This window comes from Chiloscyllium plagiosum, unplaced genomic scaffold (assembly GCF_037043375.1).
Source record: "Chiloscyllium plagiosum isolate Xiang-an unplaced genomic scaffold, Cpla_swu_hap1 HiC_scaffold_13, whole genome shotgun sequence".
Taxonomy (NCBI): domain Eukaryota; kingdom Metazoa; phylum Chordata; class Chondrichthyes; order Orectolobiformes; family Hemiscylliidae; genus Chiloscyllium; species Chiloscyllium plagiosum.
Genome location: NW_028270151.1, coordinates 31,953,238 through 31,977,463, shown reverse-complemented (window position 1 = coordinate 31,977,463; position 24,226 = coordinate 31,953,238). Strand labels below are relative to the sequence as shown.

The 24,226-nt window shown below is 38.7% G+C and overlaps 1 protein-coding gene across 7 annotated transcripts in view; it reads left to right on the top strand.

Moving 5' to 3' along the window:
* The window catches only part of sphkap (SPHK1 interactor, AKAP domain containing), a 401,197-nt gene that overhangs the window by 338,982 nt on the left and 37,989 nt on the right, over positions 1–24,226 (top strand). For all 7 annotated transcript variants that reach the window (XM_043702455.2, XM_043702458.2, XM_087993467.1 and 4 more), the window contains one exon: positions 22,677–22,736. In XM_043702455.2, the coding sequence (XP_043558390.2) occupies positions 22,677–22,736 (60 nt within the window). The remainder of the gene's footprint in view (positions 1–22,676; positions 22,737–24,226) is intronic.

Genomic DNA, 24,226 nt, shown 5'->3' with positions numbered 1-24,226 from the left:
GAAGAGGGCAGTGGATCCCAAATGAAGGACTATGAGTATTCAATGATCAGCACTAAATTGAGTAGCCAATCCAGGATGCAAAATTATCTTTAAAAAATAGCTAGAATGTTGAATTTGATAATATAAGGAATGGTTGAGGCAAATAGGAGAGATGAACAGGATAAGACGGAACCCTGTGTGGAACATTGACCAGTCAGATTGATTGGTCTGTTTGGAAAGTAAATTTGATGCAAGTCAATCTAATATTCCTGTCACACACACAGTAAACAAATAGGAGCTAGTAAATGCAATGAAAATAAGTGCAAGCTAATAAAGCAGCAATGATTAATGGCATCTGTTTCAATGTTAAGTGAGTCGATTTGAAATGGGTTCATTCCAGTCTCAACTCAGAATAATTATCAATCAATAAAAGTACTTGTCCACTTCTGCTAGTTTGAGCAGTGGGACTTCACTACAGCAGCACTTAAAAAGAAATTACTGAAAGTACTCATTTTTGATCAGATGTGAGTTAGTGCCTGAGTCACGTAAGAGGAAATAACTAATCTAAAAGTGCTGCTCGATACATGCACAGTTGAGAGCATGGAATGTAATGCCTGCTGCAACATCCAGAGCTCAGGAAGAGAGAGGGATATTCCAGATTGTGCTTTTTAAAATTATAATCTTGTTTGAATTCTTTTCTAATCAAAAATAGACTCTTGCTGGAATTAAAATGGCTGTTATCAAATATAGAATGAGCAAATTACCTGTTTCCAAAAATATTCAGCATTTACCAGGACACAAGCAAACCCTTCAGTGACAAATGTATGAATTTACAAAATGGGAGCAGACATATAGACCATTCAGCCCCTTGAACCTATCCCATCATTCAGTAAAATCAGGGATAATTTGTTTGTTTTGAACTCCACAATCCTATGCAGCCCCAATAACCTTTGATTACCTCACCTAACAAGAATCTATCCAACTGGGTCTTAAAGACTATTTAATGAACTCGTGCTTTCCACATTTTGAGGCAGAGAATTGCATGAGTTTTTTTTCTTCACTGTTATTAGCCCCTAATTTTAAAATATTGCTCCCTAGTTCTGGACTGACCTCAAAGAAGAAACATCTTTTCCACATCCACCTTGTCAAAACCGCTCAGTATCTTTTGCACTTCAATGCAATTATCCCCTCACTCTTTTTCATTCCTTCAGATGACTGAGACTGTGCTGACCCAGCAATCCTGGATGAGGTTGACATGGTCTGGCGTTGTGGCCTTGACCGCCAGTCCTGGGAGAGGAAGATATCCCCCTCTTGTACCACCCCTGCCGGTAGAATCTTGAGTATCCTGCCCACAAGCGAGACACCAATTTCCCTTTTGCTACATTCACGGCAAATGTCAGGAATCATCCAGGGCAACTGTCGACTAACTATTTCTCAGGATGCATAACAGCCTTTTCAAAATGGTGCCGGTGCCAAGGATGATGGTCCATTCTGGGATATATCAGATTGTGGCAAGTTTTTCTGGGTACATGAGCTGTGGAATGGGTCATGAATCAAAGGGGCACCATAAGAGTGAAGTAGATTGTTGATGAGGCAAATTTGAAAAGACTTAGCAAAAGAACTCACTAATTCTCATGGAGAGAAACTGTTCATGAAACTTGACAAAATTGACACCTAACCAAGAAAGCATTCAATTCAACCTTTGACTTTAAGACATTTATAATTTATAACTTCTCTCTTTTGCTTTCACTTTCTTCATTTGACATATATGTATGGAACGTGTGTTATTTCCCTGGAGTGTGAATGCATTAATGAATCCTACTTTATTTTATGATTTGAAGGTGCTGGTGTTGGACTGGGATGTACAAAGTAAAAAAAAAAATCACACGATACCAGGTTATAGTCCAACGGGTTTATATGGAAGCACTAGCTTTCAGAGCACTGTTCCTTCATCAGGTGATTGTGGACTATAAGATCGTAAGACACAAGAATTATTAGCAAAACAATTTTGCTATAAATTCTGTGTCTTATGATTTTATACTCCACAACCACCTGATGAAGGAACAGTGCTCTGAAAGCTAGTGCTTCCAAATAAACCCGTTGGACTATAAACTGATGTTGTGTGTATTTTTTACTTTAATAAGCAAGAATTTTGCCTTGTATCATTTTATAAATTTGACTTCACAAACAGAGTTTGAGGAAACACACCATTGCCTGTTTTAGCAAGGAAAGAAAAATAAGAAAAGAAAACTAAAAACTATCTCTCTTTGGACAGAAGAGAAAAAACAGTGAGAAAGATGTAATTCACCCCTCTGTTGTAGCTGTGACACTATACTGCGGTAATTTAACCACTGTGTGTGGCAGGCTGGAAAGATTTAGGAAAAATATCAAGTTTAAGTGGAAGATAATCACTCAAAGCACCACATCAATTTCTTTTTCTTTGAATTTTTTTTTACCCTCTAACTCTTTGCTCTCTAGCTATGTACTCCTTCAGGTCAAAAGAGCATTTAGCTTAACCAATGCAAGTACTAAATCAGTAGCAATGTGAATTGAATTCCTTCCTCTCTGTAAGTATCCTCTCCACCCTGAAAGTCAAAGACCACTTCAGTCTGCATGACCTAGGTGCCATGGCAGACATGCATAATTGTGAGGTGTTTTTATATCGTTCTGCTGTGGCAAGTTAGATCTGCATGATTACCTCTTCTTGCACCATGAATGTTGCTGTCGTGATCTCACTGCTATTGACAAACTGGCTGCACTGTATGCAGTCTGCGTTTTTGTTGAATAAGCTGCTAGTCATCCTTACCTCATTCGGTGTTCTATTGAATGCCATTACATGGATGTGAAGGTTGAGTTCTAAGGAACACAGGAGAGCTCGTTGTGATGCAGAAGCTAACAATCACTGATGGGAACAAATATCCATCGATTATAAATGCTTCTCCTGTACAAATAACTGATTATATTTCATATATTTATCAAAGGTGTGATTTTAAAAAGGAGAGGGAGAACAGCAGTTCTAGTTCTCAAATATCCATGTGATAGGGATAGAAGTGTTGGATTGAGGTAGCTGTGTCCAGAGATAGGAAGGGAATTAGAATGATATCAGCCATGTAGAATTAAAGCAAACACATCAGTTAAGTACATCATTCTCTCCTAAGATTTTCATAGTAAAATACTGTGGGTATGGTAAATTATTACACAGTTATGATTCCAGCTGAGGTTATTACTAGATGAGACAGATCCCAGACTGATACCTGGTTTGATCAATCATATTTTGTTTCTTTTTATGATTGTAACACTGAAACACAAACCCACAATGCTGTATATTTGGTTTTAACAATAAAAGAATAAATGAACTATTTACATATGATACAAGTTTAAATACTTTGTAACATACAATAAAATGCAATCCTATTAATCTTAGCAGCACAATTTCGTAGTCCTCATATCAGTGAGAATTCCCTTCTCCATCACAACTATAAGGCATAGCTGATTCCTCAATTGCTGGTCAAATTAAACATTTCTGGCGTGGAACTTTAAACTAAACTAGTTACACCGTGATAACCTATTCTTTAGCAGTTATAAACGTACTTCTTCCTTCAGCAGAAAGTGTCTGATATAGCCAGCTTTAACTAGGACTTCAGCAAACTGAAACTATAAAGGCTTTCCAAGCTATGGGTGTTCCCCCAAGCCAAAAAAAACACAATTCCAGATCCTTTTAACTGAAGTCTAATGCAGTACAAAGGTTATTTTGTGAGTAAACACACTCCAAATGTGAACAAATTCCCATTAGCTTCCAAGAAGTATATCTATAATACTTTTTTTCAAAAAACCTTGGCTTCAGAAAATCATTGAGCCACTTCATGGACACAGACAATAAAACCATGTGCCACTAGTTCAAAATCCAAATTTTAACATAAATGATATTGAAATATATATCAATCATGTCTTGTATCACATAACTTTGTCACATGAAGAAGCCTTTTGTCTTGAAACTTTATTCAGTTGCTATCAGTCACATAGTGATTTCAGTCTTTCTGTCCACCTGTACAGACCATGCAAGACACAAGGCACGATGCCAAAGCATTATCATTGCAATAGCATGTTGCACTGCTCTATTTGTCATTTATCTTGTTTAACTGTTTTAATAAAGTTGTAAATGTTTATTACAATCAGTGTATGTTTTTAAGAAAGTAATATGTGACAGTGATTAAAAGATTATAACTCAAAAGTATGCCTTGAATGATGTTCATAAATCTAATAGCTTTCATTCTCTTTCGAATATTTTATCCATAGTCAAGGCCATTTGTAATTCTAGTTTCAATTAGAATTTGTAATTTCTAATTGTAGGAGCATGCTTCCTTGCATAATTAATCAAGATATATAATGTTTTGGCTTTCTCCCCACTTCTGCAACCTCCCCAAACCTTTTGCTGATACTGAATTTCCTTACTCAAGCTGTTACTGCTTCTGTCACAACTGCATCAACTAAAGGATTGGCACCATATATCTGCACAGGTTTTCATTTTAAAGCTTCATTAAGCAGCTTTCTACATCAGCATAGCAAATGTCACCCTCATCTGGAGGCTCAGCCAGATGGTAAGAGGATGAAGAACTGCTGACAGATCTCTCTGATGATTTGGGTCTGATTGATACCAAATCTTCAGCAATGCCCATTTTTAATGTTCTTGAATGTTGATTGAAAATCTAGTCCTAGGGCTATTTCTCAGAATCCTTGGTTCTGTTAAAATACTTGCCTTGAGAGAAATATACATTAATTTGGCCTTAATTATAAGTTCAAAATAATCAATATCATAATCCTGCTTTCATGACGTACTGAATTTTGCTCCTGGCAAGTTTAAATTGAGAAATTAACCAGGCAGACCCACGCAAAACAATTTGAAGAAACTGCTCAGAGTTCAGGACATTGTGCTCACACCTCCCATGAGGAAGGGCAGGAATGGGTGAAAGAAAATCAAGAGAAAGTTCTTCATACAGACATTAGATGTAAGGACCATTTCTTTTTTTCGTATTTTTAAAAGTTGCAGAATGAAATGAGAAAGAACTCTTTTTTTTCAAAAAAGAATTAATGCTTGAAAGGTTGTATGTCATGAAAGCAAGTAGCCTGACACCCATGGCACAAAATGTAAACAGCTGTTTGAAACAGCAATAATTGAAGTTTGAGTTGCAGATTAATTGAGGACAAGGGTATAGAATCAACATAGTTGGCAACAAGAAGTTGATTGGTCTATGGACTAGTGACCAACGGAGACCACTTGCCAGCCAGCAACAATGTGATTGGTTCTCAAGTAATGGAAGAGTTTTGAGCTGGGAACAAGTTACAGAGAGGAATGGAATGAGAGAGAAATGTTCAGTTCTTCCACAGCTTAGGACAGTTCTCTCTGTCTTGTGCAGTTAACACTGATTTTAAATCTTATGATAGTATTTTTTTCTTTCCTGCAACAGTTGCTATATGTTTTTAAGACTTTTAACTGGTAAGTTCTAATAAGTGAGCCAGCCACCTGTGTTTCTTATCAACCAGTGGAAGCATCCAGAGAAAGACAACTTAACTAATGTATTGGCCAGCAGAAGAATCATTATGATGATCTCAACAACAGAACCTGGGAACAAAGACTATTCAACTCTCTTTCCTGTGTTTCCCTTCAGCCAAATAACCTGTTTACCCCATCTGCTTGTATGTGTTTATGTATGCAAGGGAGAATTTATAAGGGGATTAGAGTTCTAATCAGTAGGGTTAAGTGCCAATGGTCTATAAATGTTTACCTGTAGCTTGAATCTATTTACTTTTGATTTGTGTTCAGTGCAGAAAGCTGGTTTATATTTTCCATCAACCTGTGTCTGAAAGTCAAATAAATTGGGGAACTTGGCATACTTAATAAAATTTTTAAGTTTTTTGATGACTCTGGGAATAGTACAGCTCGATTTTCAGCATGTAACTGAGTGAGGCATATAATGTAAGATCATCAAGTTGCCATAGGTTAGACAAGCAATTGACAGCTGCAATGTTTCCAAAGTATAGCACCTTCAATTAACCTATGGCAAGCAGGCAATAGCGATCACAGACCTCTTTTCTAACCATTCAGTGTAAGGATTATCTATAGTTCCCTTACTATTACAGGTCATTCTGCTAATGTTTTGTTCATGACAGTTTGCTGTAATGCTATTGATGAATTGGGGACACTATTTCTAAAGTGCAAACTTTAAATGTGTGTTGGTTGTAATGTGATTACATTGCCAACACTATAAGTGCTGTATCTAAAGCACGATTCTACTATAACGCAGATTTGCACAAGAACGCAACCATCACATTATAGAAGAACTACCTGTATATGGCAGCTTAATTGAAATGTAGCTGGCATGTACTGATTTAGGGATTCTCAAACATTCTCTGACACAGTGAAGTTGATTTGGTTAGCAGGACTATAACCATTGGAACCAATGGGCATCAGTATCACTTTCTTCCTGTTGAAAAGAATATTGATACACTCATGTTTGATTAGTTACCTTGCCCTGTCTCTTAGAGTCCTAGAGTCCTAGAGATGTACAGCATGGAAACAGACCCTTCGGTCCAACCCATCCATGCCGATCAGATATCCCAAAGTAAACACAAGTAGGGTATAATCTATGTTTTTCTCAATGGTTCTTCACATTCATGAATTCTACTTTGATGGCTAATAATGTGTCCCCAGGCCAATTAATTTGGCTCATTCTTGAGATGTGTGGGTGTCACTAGCGAGGCCAGTACTTCCTCCCCATTCCTAATTTCCTGTGAAGATAGTGGTGAATTTAAGCAAAACTGAATAGCCTGTTACACCATTTCAGCGAGCTTTTGAAAATCAGCCGTGTTATTACAGATTTGGACTCGGGTGAGCCAGACTGACCAAGGATGGTAGGTTTCCTTTTCTAAAGGACATTTGTAACCAGATGAGGTTTTATGTTAGATTTGTTTCATTAATTGATTTTAAATTTCAAAACTGTCATGGTGGAATTTGAACTCATGCCTCCAAATACTCCAGGCCCATGGAGGACTAAGAAAAAGAAGGAAGCATATGTCAGGTATAGACAGGATAGATCAAGTGAATCCTTAGAAGAGTATAAAGAAAGTAGGAGTATACTTAAGAGGGAAATGAGGAGGGCAAAACGGGGACATGAAATAGCTTTGGCAAATAGAATTAAGGAGAATCCAAGGGGCTTTTACAAATATATTAAGGACAAAAGGGTAACTAGGGAGAGAATAGGGCCCCTTGAAGATCAGCAAGGCGGCCTTTGTGTGGAGCCACAGAAAATGGGGGAGATACTAAATGAATATTTTGCATCAGTATTTACTGTGGAAAAGGATATGGAAGATATAGACTGGAGGGAAATAGATGGTGACATCTTGCAAAATGTCCAGATTGCAGAGGAGGAAGTGCTGGATGTCTTGAAACGATTAAAAGTGGATAAATCCCCAGGACCTGATCAGGTGTACCTGAGAACTCTGTGGGAAGCTAGAGAAGTGATTGCTGGGCCTCTTGCTGAGATACTTGTATCATCGATAGTCACAGGTGAGGTGCCGGAAGACTGGAGGTTGGCTAACGTGGTGCCACTGTTTAAGAAGGGCGGTAAAGACAAGCCAAAGAACTATAGACCGGTGAGCCTGATGTCGGTGGTGGGCAAGTTGTTGGAGGGAATCCTGAGGGACAGGATGTACATGTATTTGGAAAGGCAAGGACTGATTAGGGATAGTCAACATGGCTTTGTGCGTGGAAAATCATGTCTCACAAACTTGATTGAGTATTTTGAAGAAGTAACAAAGAAGATTGATGAGGGCAGAGCAGTAGATGTGATCTATATGGACTTCAGTAAGGCGTTCGACAAGGTTGCCCATGGGAGACTGATTAACAAGGTTATATTTCATGGAATCCAGAGAGAACTAGCCATTTGGATACAGAACTGGCTCAAAGGTAGTAGGGTGTGGTGGAGGGTTGTTTTTCAGACTGGAGGCCTGTGACCAGTGGAGTGCCACAAGGATCAGTGTTGGGCCCTCTACTTTTTGTCATTTACATAAATGACTTGGATACGAGCATAAGAGATATAGTTAGTAAGTTTGCAGATGACACCAAAATTGGAGGTGTAGTGGACAGCGAAGAGGGTTACCTCAGATTACAACAAGATCTGGACCAGATGGGCCAATGGGCTGAGGAGTGACAGATGGAGTTTAATTCAGATAAATGCGAGGTGTTGCATTTTGGGAAAGCAAATCTTAGCAGGACTTATACACTTAATGGTAAGGTCCTAGGGAGTGTTGCTGAACAAAGAGACCTTGGAATGCAGGTTCATAGCTCCTTGAAAGTGGAGTCGCAGGTAGACAGGATAGTGAAAAAGGCATTTGGTATACTTTTCTTTATTGGTTAGAGTATTGAGTACAGGAGTTGGGAGGTCATGTTGCGGCTATACAGGACATTGGTTAGGCCACTGCTGGAATATTATGTGCAATTCTGGTTTCCTTCCTATCGGAAAGATGTTGTGAAACTTGGAAGGGTTCAGAAAAGATTTACAAGGATGTTGCCAGTGTTGGAGGATCTGAGCTACAGGGAGAGGCTGAACAGGCTGGGGCTGTTTTCCCTGGAGCGTTGGAGACTGAGGGGTGACCTTATAGAGGTTTACAAAATTATGAGGGGCATGGATAGGATAAATAGACAAAGTCTTTTCCCTGGAGTCAGGGAGTCCAGAACTAGAGGGCATAGGTTTAGTGTGAGAGGGGAAAGATATAAAAGAAACCTAAGGGGCAACTTTTTCACACAGAGGGTAGTACGTATATGGAATGAGCTGCCAGAGGATGTGGTGGAGGCTGGTACAATTGCAACATTTAAGAGGCATTTGGATGTATATATGAACAGGAAGGGTTCGGAGGGATATGGGCCGTGTGCTGGCAGGTGGGACTCGATTGGGTTGGGATATCTGGTCGGCATGGACGGGTTGGACCGAAGGGTCTGTTTCCATGCTGTACACCTCTATGACTCTATGACTAGTCCAATTACACTGTTCCCCCAGGTTAATATTGTCCTGCTGACATCTGCCAGAGAAAGACAACATTTATTGGACTTCTACTCCTCAGAATACTGCAGCTTGTACCTCTATTGCATGCTCCCTCTATGTTGCATCACTTCTGTGATTGGCAGATCAACAGATTAAAGTCATGTCCCAGTTTTCTATGCCAACTGGGAGGCTGAATGTGCTGTGCTACTCTGCTGCTGCACATCACATTTACACAGACAGATAAAAATCTTTACTGTTAGCCAAAGACTTTCCTGAGTTGAATTGCATTAGGGCTTTTCAAGCAACATAATCAGCTGGATTTTCTATAAGTCATGTTGGAAAATATTTCATTTTATAAATCAATACAAGGCAAAATGGATAATCAAGTACTCTCAATTCTGTCAATATTTAATTGTGAGAAGGTGCCTTTATAACAGTTTCTAACTTTGTGGCATACAATTTGAATGTTTAATATTGTCTAGTTGAAAACATGCTGACATGCACACTTATAAGCCATGGCTTCAGCATGTGATTCTATCTGTTGTTTCTTGATACAGCGTTTTTCCTTAACTTGTACTGACTTTTGAAATATCCCTATTAAGTGATTTGAAAGCAATAGCATAGTCTAACTCTACATTTAAGTTACAAAAGAAGTAATTAGAGCTAAACCATTATGGTTCTTTCTGATGTGCCTTGTATTACTCTAAATAAGCCGAAATACAAAAGTCTCATTGAAATTCAGAGCTCTTTGTTAAATAATCCAACATTTAATAGCAAAAGAATGAAAAGGCTTTTAAGAAAATTAAACCTGAATTTCACACAGTTTAATAGATGAAAGACATTTGTGTAAATAAGTGAGATATTTTTATGTATGGCCTTAACCATTATAATTTATAAATGGTATCAAAATGAAGTTGATAGATAACAAATGACTGATCTGCACTTTTCAGGACCACCGGATATCTCAAAGTACATAACTAACTAAGTGGTTTTGGAGTGTAGTCACTGTTGTAATTAAGGAAAACACAGTGATAATGACTAGATAATCTGTTACTGTGATGCTGATTGAGGGATAAATATTTCCCAGAAATCCAGTCGTTACACAAAATCATACCAAGGGATCTTTTTGCAATCATCCAAGTTGGCAGCTGTGGTCCTGGTCAAAGATTGTTTTCTAAAGGTCGAACATCCAACAATTGCAAACCATCCAAACACTGTCAGATTGAGTTACTTTTCTAAATAATAATTAAATAAGTGAAGAATTCAGTTCTATTTTGTTTTACTGTGGTAGAGTTCACTTTACCTTTAAATTGTAAGACGTAATTCAATTAAAATTATGGAAGCAAAGAAACTATGAGCAGAAGTAGGACTTTCAGCACTTCGAGCCTGCTCCACAATTCAATAGGCTCATTGCTGAACCTCTAACTTAGTGCCATATTCCCACTTTCTCTCCAAACCCTTAGTGTCTTAAAGATCTAAAAATTTATCCATCTTTTTCTTGAATATACTCAGTGATCCAGCCCCTGTCCCACTCTTCTGTGGTAGAGAATTTCACAGATTAATCACCCTCTGAGTGAAAAAATATCTTGTCACTCATCTCTACCCTAATTGCCTTGCTCAGTATTCTTTGGTTCAGGGGGAGGCTAGGGCTTTTAAGCCAGAGACCCAGATAATGTTCTGAGGACCTCGGTTTGAATTCCGCCAGGCAGATGGATTCCAATAATTATGACCATGAATTGATTGTCAGGAAAACCCCAACTGGTTCCTTTAGGGAAGGGAAATACCATCCTTAACGGTCTGGCCTACATGTGACTTCAGACCCACAGCAATGTGGTTGATTCATGACTCTGGGTAATTAGGGATTGACAATAAATGCTGCCTGCCCAGCAACGCCCTACTCCCATGAATGAATAAAGAGAAAAAGAACTCTCTAACCAGGGAAAATCCCTCCGCATCTAGTCTTTTTAGCTCTGTTACAGTTTTATACATTTCAAACAAATTCCCTTTTCTTTTTCTAAATACTAGTGAGTGCAGGACCAGTCAGACCTTTTTCTCCTCATAAAGAGTGCTGCCATCCCCAATATCAGGCTAGTGAATCTCCACTGCAGTCCCTTTATGGAAAATATATTTTTGCTGGGAGGAAGTCCAAAACTGCATGCATTACTCTACATGTGGTCTTACCAGTGCCCTAGGCAAAAGTGAGGACTGCAGAGTTTAGATCAGAGTGGTGCTGGAAAAGCACAGCAGGTCAGGCAGCATCCGAGGAGCAAGAGAGTCAACATTTCTAGCATAGGGTCTTCATCAGAAAGACTAGATGCAGGGAGGAGGGGGGAATGTTTCCCCTGGTTGGGAAGTTCTTTTTTCTTCATTCATGGGATGAAGGTGTCACTGAGCAGACAGCATTTATTGCCATTTGCCCAAAATGTCAATTCTCCTGCTCCTCAGATGCTGCCTGGCTGGCTCTGCTTTTCCAGCACCTGATCTCCAGCATCTGCAGTTCTCACTTTCACCAATTATATTGCCCTCTGATGAGCAGGGCATTGCTTGTCACTGGCCGCCTTGGTGTTTGTTTTTCTTCTGGTGGTGGAATCTGAATAAAGCTTTCTGTGCATATTTTTTCACTGTGTATGTACCTATACGCACACAACGTGGGTGTTGGGGAAAATAAGCACTACCGCTCTTTGTCACTAGTGTAGGGTTATAAAACCAGGAGATTGGAATCTCAAAAAATATAGACAGAATCCCATCAGTCAAGGGGACTGACTCTGAACTGGTTCATTACAGCTAGTGTACCATGCCCTCAGTAATAAGGGGTGACTTGGTAATGGGAACTGGCTTCTGTAGAAAATATATAAAAAGAAGAAAGAAAAGAGATATAAACAGGGGATTCTGAATCTTCTCAATTCGGGGACTGACTCCAAGCTGGCTGAGTCACAACCAGTGTACTGTATGTATGTGAATAAAGGGTATTTTAATGACAGGATACCTGCCTCTGTGCAGTTATTCACTTTCAGTCTTCCTTTTTCAATACTAATCCACGAAGGATCAGCACTGATTAATCCTTGCTAGCCATTATTCCCCATGAATGATCAGAGGCATCCTGAACTCTCATTGGCTTACCAACATATGCCCAGCCCATCAATCTTGGATTGGCTAGGTAGTGACCACCCAATGGCCCATTGCTTTTGTTAAAAATAATGATTATTTTAGTGATACAGTCCTACAGTCCTACTTCCTACAGTCTCCTGATTCATTCCTTGATGTGCCAATCACTTTGGAATATTATTCCTTTTTTACCAGCTTGTCCAGCTCAACTTACCGACTCCACCGAACTTTAGGAAAATACATTGGCACCAGTATAAACATGTAGGCATGTGCTTAGAGTATGCAGTGTCAATTCCTAGTGATTAACTATCATCCCAACTGATACATCTGAATGGTTTCGCAAATTTTTAGTAACCCTTAATGAAAGAATTACGTGACTCCACAATAAATTTTGATGCCTAAAGTACATTAAAACTCAAAATAGCTGTACAAAATTAATGCACATAGGCCTGTTACATGCTTCAAGTTACATATTAAAATTCAAAATATAGTTGTGTTTTTGTGGTAGAAACCTTTTATGTCCAAACTTTTACATTTTTATTAACTTCTGTTAACATTAGCTTACAGCATAAAAGCATAAACCCATAACCTTAACTTTGATCTGGCGGTATGGCTTTCTTTGTTAGAGAAAATAATTAACAACTAACCGCAATTAAACAAATGATAATTTAATTTCTCAAGTACGTAGTAACATTGAAATGATTATTTGACAAGAAAAAACTCAGTCCTGCACTGCACAGAATATTAGCCTTGATTTCTGTATTCAAGTCCTGGAGTGTGACTTGGCTCTGCAATCATGTGACTCAGGTAAGAGTACTACTAACTGAGCCACTACAAACACAAATTTATTATCTAAACAATGAATGGAAAACAAATAAATAGAAAAAATGTTACAAATCAAAATAATTTCAATTGAGATGTAGACGCATATAAAATCATTTGAAAAGATCCTACAAATCATGTATTGAATGGACTCATTGAATGCTCAGTCAGATAAATAGATGAACCCAAAAATGATTAAAAGCATTTAATGCACCATTATTTGCGATCTGGAGCATGTGGCCAAAGGCATTTTATTATGCAGTCAGCTCTTCCATAATGCGAAGTTTGCATTCTTGTGGAATCCCGTGTTATTGAAAATTCACGCTTTAAAAACAGCGCTTAATGTGTTGCCGCTGAAACTGCATTACAGCCAACGTCTTAAAAGTTCATGCTGTAAAAACAGCATCCCCATTTTGTCAATCGCATTACACAAATTGGTATTGACAAAACACGTGTTATAACAGAACAATCTGTACATAGCCCCATGAATATTCACTGAACCTAACACATTCATCTCTGTACGATGTACTATAAATCATGGTGGTAAAAACAATGACTGCAGATGCTGGAAACCAGATTCTGGATCAATGGTGCTGGAAGAGCACAGCAATTCCGGCAGCATCCAATGAGCAGCATGGTGTTTAAGTCAACCTCGAATAGAAGAAAACTCAATCTTTACCTAACCCCAAAATCACGGCCTAGATATTTGCTGTGTGGAGTTCTTATTTCTTATCAGATTAAACAAAAAATTGCCCACTTAGCTTTAGAGGAGTTTTCAACCTAATTTGCATGCCTTAGGCCTTCTCAGCTTGATATTTTTTATAGCACTGTTTATTACATATTACATAAAATCCTACATTATATGGTTTTCAGAGAAATACCAGGCTCGAACTTATCATCACTACATCATTGAAAGACTATTGCACAAACTCCACTGCCTGTTGCTAATCAGCCTACTTCCACATGCTTTTCTCATATGTGTCTAATACTTACATGATTAGACTTCAAGCTTTGTCCCAGCCATCCATGTATTTTACTGTTTTCTTCTTACCTATGCTCACATTGCACTATTTATGCCCTACGAGGATCAGTTCAGTGGTATCATCACAAGATTGCTCCGGGACCCTAAAATAGTCAGACAACAATGACAAGCCTAATTTCTATACATCCCAGGCAGCAAGCTATGCTCCATAAGGCTGACCACTAATGCCTGCAGCGATTTTGCATCATCCCCAAGAAAAGTTTCACAATGCAAGCAAGCATTCTCCTGAGAGTCCACTAAGTTATAGAAATAAGGCTACTCATGGGGAACTTGTTAAAGGAGGCAGCTGAATGACAGAGTAAGCTTCACTGTATCAAAGCTGTGGCAGTGAATTGAATATTTATCTCCATTATTCAGCAGGACCATCCAAGCTATCATTATTTACTTTAAAACTTCACAAGCTTAAAGACTTCTTAACCGTCTCACCTCTAGGACAAAAGAAAACTTATTCTCTTCATTATTCTAATCTCTGGTAAAATTTGAGCAAATCTATGCTTAACTTTTTTCATTATTCTTATGTTCTTCTAGAAAAGGCTGCAATCATTATCTCCACTGCAGTTTTTCTTAGACAGCACTGTTAGCACTTTGACATTAACTCCTTGCATGAGTATTATATATGGTCAAGGTGGAAATCAACTTGCAAATGTTCTCTGTTGCATCCCTGGCACTCCTCTATTTATATGGGTGTATTCCAACTGATTCATTCTCTCCAGGGTAGCACAGCGGATCAGTGGTTAACATTGCTGGGTTTGATTCCACCTTTGGATGACTGTGTGGAGTTTGTGCATTCTCCCTGTGTCTGTGATCGGGTTTCGTCTCTCAGTGCTGAAAATATGTTGCTGCAAAAGCGCAGCAGGTCAGGCAGCATCCAAGGAGCAGGAGAATCGACGTTTCAGGCATGAGCCCTTCTTCAAGAATGGCTCATGCCCGAAACATCGATTCTCCTGCTCCTTGGATGCTGCCTGACCTGCTGCGCTTTTCCAGCAACACATTTTCACCTCTGATCTCCAGCATCTGCAGTCTTCACTTTTTCCTTTCATCTCTCAGTGCAAAGATGTTCAGGTTAGGTGGATTGGCCATGGTAAATTGCCTGTAGAGGATGTGCAAGCTAAGTGGATTAGCCATGGGGAGATGCAGGACCACACCGATGGGGTGGGTCTGGGTGGGGTGCTCTTTGAAGGGTTGGTGTGGACTCGATGGGCTGAATGGCTTCCTTACTGTAGGGATTCTGTGTGATATAATTGAGTTTCTGATCGTTTTATTTGTTTTGGAGCTATGAGATGTGCAGGCAAAGTCACTTTTGCTTCCCATCCTGAGTATTCCTGAGGAGGTAGTAGTAGGGTTTTTTTCCTCTCAACTACAGTAATCCATGTAATGATGTGGCTTTCACAATGATGTTAATTGGGAACCCTCCAGATATTTACTCAGCGACAGAGAAGGACTGGTTATAGATACTCAAGAGAACATTGGAGTATTTGGAAATCAACTTGGAAATGCTTTATATTCACATGACATTGTTGCTGTTATCAATCTCAGTGCAGAGACCTCAGAGGAGGAAAGTGCTTTTGAGGCATCATTTATGATTTGCTACAGTTAATCTTTTTGAGCCTAATACTCATAAGTGTTTTCTAAAACAAACTAGATTCAGCAATTGAATCAGTTATGTCAGTTGTGAGGATGTTACTGAAATCTATCAATCCAGATGCAGTGACCAAATAGCTGGATGAGTGTAAGTTAATCAAAGAGACTCAGTATGAATCTAAGAAATGGAGGTCATGCCGGATTTAATTGGTTGAAGTATTTGCATAAATGTCTATCATGGTCAAGAGTGGTGTTGATGAATGTTGTCTAAATGTACTTCCAAAAGGTATTCAATATAGTTCCAAAGATTAAATGAGAGTGGACATGTTGGAGGTAAACTTGCGTCAGGAGCTAGTGACTCATTGAAAAGTAGCATTAGGAGAATTAAAACAGAATTATAATGTCCTCTAATGGGTGGAATTTAACAAGTTTTCCTCCAGGGATCCATTTTTTTTGCCATCATTATTAATGATGTAATTTGCTGTCATCTGTTTGGATAGAAGAAAGACAAATTGGAATATTTCCTGAACAATGAGAGAAATGGAGCAAAGAGATTTAGGTGTCTATAAATCATAGGTACCAACCTTGTCAAAAAAGCTAATGGAAAATTTTGTCTGGAGGGCTTGTAATATACAAGAGTGAGGAAATTATTCTTCACTTCTATAGAGCCTTAAAGAATCAATACTCAATTTGTTGTTTTCCCTCCAAAAGGAGGTCTAGCAGCTGAGACTACAGTTTATTTTTAACTATTTCAATGTATTCAGAGAGCACCACTATCATGAGGTGGTCTCTTAACTGACCACCTCCAACAGGATTTTCCAGGTGGCCATCTCTCACAAATCGTAGGGCTCAGGATCCAGAAATGGTCTTGTCACACATTCAAAAAGCTGGTAAGATTACGTTCAGTGAGTGAAAGAACCAACAACAAAACACCCAAATTCAACCAAAAACATGTTCCGAATCCTGCTTAAATTTATAATTATAAAGTATTGCTCACCCTTCTAATTTGTCCACAAATGTATTCTCCTCAATGTATTTTTTACTGTCTTGCTCCATTCCTGTGTCTTGATGCAATAAATAACCCCTGGCTACACATCATTCTAATCAAAAAGGTTTCTGTTTTGACTACAATGCTTTTAAAAGTGTCAATTTTATTGACTAGACAAAACCCCACAAAATATTGAAGATAGTCTGGACCCTAACTTTTTCTTATTTTAAAGGTAAGTGTAAGGCATTGTGTTCCACATGCAATTCAATTTGTCAAATTACCAATCTTGAAGCAAACGACACTTTATTCATACACATAAAATAAAAAGAAAAGATTTGGCTTAACTGTAACTATTGAAATGCTGAACAAAATAATACATTAACTACTATTAATGGACTGTTGTAATATGGTAACCTCCCACAAACACATCCTTGACAAAGGCAAGTTGAGTAAAATAGACTGTCTCACATACAGGAAGTGAACCCCAGCTTCTAGCTGTAACAGGGAGAGGAATAAATATTTCCACATTGAGCTTCAAGACACAAGCAACCTGGTTCAGTGGGTGTTTGGCCCCACCTATTCAGGCTACTTCTATTGGTCCAATCTTTGTAAAAAAGCTCAGGGCCTCACAAGCTGTTTACTCAATTGGCTTTGGAGCAGAATACTTGACCTTCTGTCTCAACTTTTCTTCATTAAAAAAAGGACAAAATACATCTCTTTAAATCAGAATATCTTCGCATAATGTAACAATGGTTTTGCATCTAATTTATGTTGCCAGTCCTTTCTTCCTTCCCTATCCCTTCTTAATGTTTTAAATCTTGAAATATTTAATGACTATTCCTGATTCAGGATTAGCCTTGTTTTACTCCTGTCCTTGGGCTGAATTTTACAGACCATGTGCTTCAAATTAAGAAGTATACCAGGAAAGGTTTAAATAAACCAGGTGAAGCAGTAAATCATTACCACCCAAATCAGCATGCAATGTGATCAGTCACATCTGTTAAATCTTTCTGTGCTGTCTTACCCACATCCAGTTCTCATATTATAGGAGCTAACATTAGTATTGCCTCATAAACACATGGCCTACTGAAGGCAAAAGCTCACATCTCTGTGGCACATCATGGTGGTAAGCAATAGAGGCCATTTATCAAAGAGTTCCTGATGGTAGACACTTGGAAACCTCATTGATCATCTGGATAACAGTACCTGGACTTTACAGCATTCAGAAAACTAACAGCAGCAAATTGTATGAGTAGAAATATGCGAATTGAATATCCAGAAAGCTTTTCGCTTAAAATGTTCATTCAAGTTAGAAGCTAATTTCTCGCAGAGATAAAAACCCTTTGCCCTGCTTTCCAATTTGAAATTAAAGAAACATTTGCCAAAAGAGTGCTGCAACTTAGATTCTCTGCACTCCTTACCAAAAAAAATTACAGCTTTTAAACCTTAAAATGTATGTCTGAGTGCAGAGGTTGGTTGGTTCTGCCATGTTGTCTCTTCAATTCAATTCCAAGACAGAGGGATGCCCCCTCCCAATGATGTCATCATGCTTTATTTTTCATGTCTGTCATCTAGTAACAGAATTTACTACTGCAGGCCACTATTTATTAAAGGTTCAGTCTAAAAGAATACAAACTCATAAAAGGAGCAACAGCAGTGAAAAATAAAGTGAAACAGAAGCAAGAAAAGTGAAAAAAAATGCAGAGAAAACCAAAAACAAGTGAAATAAATAAACTGACCCTGCATAGAAGGAAACAGAATTTCAATGAGAATAGAAAGGAAAACAGTTATTTATGGGTTGACAGCAAATTATATCTTTATTGAGGTACAAGCAAAGTGTACAGCTTTACATTGCAAGTCTATCAAAAAATGATGTCAAGAAGCGATCAAACTGTGCTTGTAATTAGCAAGGAATGGCTTCACAAAAATTAATGTATCTGGTCTTTCCAAGGAATTTAAACAAACCAGAGAAGGTCTAGCGAGTACTCAAAAATCAGTTCAAGGTGAGAATTACATCCAAGATGAACAGATTTCAGTTCATGATATATAGACATCACCCCCAAGACCCTACTGATGAGTTTGTCACAAGACACAACAAAGAACAAGAGTGGGATTTCACTGAAGAATAACTCTGAGAGGCTAATCAAATGAGTAATTCTCTCTGCAACACTTAAATAGAGTCATAGAGATGTACAGCATGGAAACAGACCCTTCATCCCAACCTAATCAAGTCCCATTTGCCAGCACTTGGCCCATATCCCTCTAAACCCTTCATATTCATATACCCATTCAAATGCCTTTTAAATGTTGTAATTGTACCAGCTTCCACCATTTCCTCTGGCAGCTCATTCCATACATGCGTGAAAAAGTTGCCCCTTAGGTCCCTTTTATATCTTTCTCCTCTCACCCTAAATCTATGCCCTCTACTTCTGGACTCCCTCACCCCAGGGAAAAGACTTTGTCTATTTGTCGTATCCAAGCCCCTCGTGATTTTATAAATCTCAATGACTTCACCCCTTAGCCTCAATGTTCCAGGGAATACAGTACCAGCTTATTCAGCCTTTCCCGATAGCTCAAATCCTCCAACCTTGGCCACATTCTTGTAAATCTTTTCTGAACCCTCTCAAGTTTCACAACAGCTTTCCGATTGGAAGGAGACTAGAATTGCACGCAATATTCCAAAAGTGACCTAACCAACATCGTGATGAAGGGCTCCGGCCCGAAACGTCGATGTTCCTGATCCTTGAATGTTGTCTGACCTGCTGTGCTTTTCCAGCAACACACTCTCAACTCTGATCTCCAGCATCTGCAGACCTCATCGTCTCTTAACCAACATCCTGTACAGCTGCAACATGACCTCCCAACTCCTATACTCAATGCTCTGACCAATAAAGGAAAGCATACCAAACGCCTTCTTCACTGTCCTATCTACCTGCAACTCCACTTTCAAGGAGCTATGAAACTGCACTCCAAGGTCTCTTTGTTCAGCAACACTACCTCGGACCTTACCATTAAGTGTGGGGAATATCTTCTAAGTGAGGAAAACAGCAAAACCATTGATGCCTTGCTTGAAGGTAGATGCCAACAATAAATTATAGTGGCAGATCAATGACAATTACATGTTTTTAGGTCTAGCCAGTGCTATTGCAGAGATCAGCAAAATGCACCAATTGAACAAGGTGTGTAGCAGATGTGGCTAGTTACACTTTCCCAACAGCTGTCCAACTTTTCTTAAGATCGGAAAAATGTGGTACCAGAAAATATTTGGTACTATTCCATGAAAAGGAGAGACTAGCGCCCGAGGGCACAACCTTATAGTAAAGGGTAAACCCTGTAGAACAGAGATGAGGAGAAACATCTTCAGCCAGAGAGTGGTGAATCTATAGAATTCACTGCCACAGGAGGCTGTGGAAGTCAGACATTGAGTATATTTAAGACAGAGATAGATAGATTCTTGATTGTTAAGGGAATCAAAGGGTGTGGGGAGAAGGTGTGATGGTTGGCTGAGAAACTATTAGCCATGATTGAATGGCAGAACAGACTTAATTGGCTGAATGGCCTAATTTCTGCTCCTATTTCTTAATGTCTTATGGTGTGCATTTGCAGGAAAGGAAATCTGGTTCCAAAGACCAAGCCAGACTCCAAAAAAAAGAGGTGACCAACATAATGGCACAACACTGAAACACTGGCAACAAGGAAAATGTTAGGAACGTGCACAAATGCAAGCATTTTGATGAAGTGCAAACAGGCAAAAAACAAATTTCACAAGATGCCCAAGCTCTTCGTACTATTAATCTCACACACCTGCTGATGATGTAAGGTCATCAGAAGCTTTTAATGCTATTAATTCCATAGGTGCTAAAATGACACACCCTAAAAGCTAAAATCAATACAAGGACTGATGCCAACCCATTACCATGATGCATCCTGAAAAGCACGTCCTCAGCAAGTGGCACTCTATTGTGCAACCTATTGAAGACTGTCTCACAGCATATAATGGAGGTTCATAGCTCCTTGAAAGTAGAGACGCAAGTAGATAGGATAATGAAGAAGGCGTTTGGTATGCTTTCCTTTATTGGTCAGAGTATTGAGTACAGGAGTTGGGAGGTCATGTTGCGGCTGTACAGGACATTGGTTAGGCCACTGTTGGAATATTGGAGAAATATTCCAAATGCAGAAGGAGGTACCATTCGCTTGAAAAACAAATGCCAGTGACCTAGCCTAGCAACCAGTTTTTCAATCACTGAGACACATGGCATTCTTCTTCAAGGACAGAGAAATGAAAGGGATACACAATAAGTAAGCAAATACAGAACTACCACAATTGTGCACCAGAATCAGAAATCCAGTCAGAAACCTTTGCTGGTGTCCAGGTATTTGTCAGATTTTCAACCAACCCAAATTGTATGTCGTTATTACAAATCATGGGCCCACTTACAAAAGAACAGAAGCCAGCTTCAACTAATTATGGCACACCAATTATGCATAAAAAGAGCAACGAAGACTGCTTCAATAATGATTCAGTGAGATTTTGTACAGTGACAGCAACCAGCAGCAGGACAAGCAAGTAGTCAACCAAAACCAACTGAGCCCAACATGGAACTATCCAGGTATCCGATTACCAGATCAGATGAGTTGTTAAGCCTCCAAAGCATCACATCGAATTTTGAATTGTCAATCTTGTGAAATCCATTTTTTATCTGGGAATATAAATATTGAATCGATAATATGTAGCTATGTACAACCAAGTAAATCTCCTTCATTTTTGCTAAAACCAAGATGTGGTGTCTGCTCTCAGCTAGTATGAATTATAAGAAGCATGAGCTTTAAGAGAAATGCTTATGATATCATCACTGTAACATAGTATATCAGCTGACTCCTTCTTAACTTGGAGCCACTTGAAGCATGACACACTGATGTAGCATGTTACTATTTGTAATCAATAGCTCAGCATTGGTCCAGGCACTAAGTGCCTGTGACTGCAATATTTTCACCCACAGTAATAAATGGCTGTTAAAGTCTTCAGTGCTGTGTTGCCCACGTCTTGTGCTTATTTTACATGCACTAATGTACATATTGCCTTGTCAAGTAAAACATTTGTCTACTGAAGGCAAAATCCTACCAAGCAGTGGCAGATCAGATATGCACCAGAAGAAATTCACATTATAATTATGTAACATGGCTCATATGTTATAATGGTGTTCTGTTGCAACAGTTAGTGGATAATATTATGCATCATCTGTACAATCAATTATCGTTATGATAGAGTGGGCTAGATTAAGTTATAGTTTTTGATTTAATTTCCTGCAAAGCTGTTTTGGAATAGCCATATGAAATTTATAGAACTGTTACAGAATTAAATAATGTAATATGAAACTTTGGGGAAGACTACTATGTTAATACATGGAAATCTATATTTGTCAGTCTTTGTGGATGTATATCAGTAGATCCAGAATTTAATTCCCACTATTAAAAACTGCTTACCTTGTTATGTAGTTTCACAAATAGTTCATTTGATTTTTTTACACCCCACAAATTTTGCAGATTCAGGCAAGTGTCTGAATTACACCAGACCTATTGAGTGGGTCAAGTATGTCATATCAGAACGGGCAGAAGTGGTAAGTATGTACACCAGCTCCCAGTAAAATGATACAATGTGTTGCAAAAGCCCCAATATATGTGTCTGAGTTTGGTGGTGTACAGACTACCATCGAACATGCTGTCTTTGAAATCTCCACCACAATTTCTGTAAATGAACATGTTTTTGTTACTATTGCATTTGCACTCCCAGCAGGAAGCTTCACCTGTCATAAGGGCATTTTTGGTCCATGTGTTACATAGCTTGAAGCAGTAAAACAAATCCTTTCTGAAACTATGCACACAGTTCACTTTTAAAGTTCTCAGTTTTGGTGATTAGTTAGCTTGTTCCTCCCACGCTCCCAGAGTCACCCATGACAGCTGCAGTAAGCTCAGACATACCATGATCTGCCCACTCACAGCTCAGTCCCAATTAGAAAGCTTTGCTGTAAGTATCTGGCCTGATAGCTGAATACTCTATTCTCTTTGATAAACCTTGACTATGAATGGTCTTAAGTTGAATTCTGTTGTTTGTTTTCTCTAGATCTGTTTTGTAAATCTTGATGGAGTGGATGCAAAGAGCAATAGTAAAGAATTCCAACAGGTAAAGTAACTGGGGTAAAATTATCCATATAAAATAAAAATCTAGGAACAGAAATGATTCTGGGATACCTGTCTAGGAATGTGCACATCTGTCTGAATTTCCCATCTGTAATTTTAGAAAATGCAGTGTACATATGTTAAGAAATTAAACACTTTAATTAAAATAATCAAGAGAACTACATGAACCATTTATGTATTTAAATCAAGACCTAAGAGAAAGTCAGAACGAAAGTGTTAACAATCACTTTGTCAACTTGCTTTCTACATTTTTTACCCTGTGTATATTATTCATGAATGAAATTAACTTAATTTATTTAATCCTGCATAGTTCTGAAAATTGTGAATTGAAGCAGAAGATACCAGACCAATGTCATCTGATATGGTTACTTTCAGAGAAAGGGTTAATGATTACCATTGCAGGGATTCTCAGCAAGCATCTGGATATGATTGTAGAAAATGTGTTCCTCTCTCTGCTAAATCAGCATACAATAGTTGGCTGGGTATTATTGCAGGAACTCCTGCACTTATTTTTAATCCACCCATTTAGATATGTTAAAGCATCCCTCAGGAGCAGGTGCGATTTGGACTTGGGCAAAAGACACTACCATTGCACAGTAAGAGCCCTGAAGGAACTCTTACATAAAATCAATTAATAGCAATTTCACACATCATTGCATTACATTAAAAGGTTCCCCTAATTATTTATTTGTGGAAAGAAATAGAAGCTGAAATGTAATCTGAGCAATCCAAAGGTCACTATAAACCAAAGCGCTATAAGCAAATGCAGCAACACATGACAAACTTGCAAGTGGTAAAGTCAGAAAGATAGATTTCATATTGATTGCATGTCCAGGAATTATTGGAATTCAAGAGATAAAAGAGAGGAAGAAATTTAAAATAATCACCATCTTTCAGGAAAAGTGACTGAGTAAACAAGAGGTGAGGCCATACTGGATTTGGTTCTGGGTAACGAACCAGGCCAGGTGTTAGAATTAGAGGTAGGTGAGCACTTTGGGGATAGTGACCATAATTCGGTGATTTTTACACTCGTGATGGAGAGGGATAAGTGTGTACTACAGGGCAAGAATTATAGCTGGGGTAAGGGAAATTATGATGCGGTGAGGCATGACTTAGGATGTGTGGCTTGGAAAAGTAGACTCCAAGGCAAGAGTGTAAATGATATGTGGAACTTGTTCAAGGGGCAACTATTGAGTGTCCTTGATAATTATGTACCTGTCAGGCAGGAAGGAAAGGGTCGTGCGAGGGAGCCGTGGTTTAATAAGGAATTGGAATCCCTTGTTAAATGGAAGAGGGCGGCCTATCTCAAGATGAGACGTGAAGGTTCAATTGGGGCGATTGAGAGTTATAGGGTAGCCAGGAAGGACCTGAAGAGAGAGCTAAAAGCAGCAAGGAGGGGACATGAAAGGTCCTTAGTCGATAGGATTAGGGAAAACCCTAAGGCTTTCTATAGGTATGTTAGGAATAAAAGAA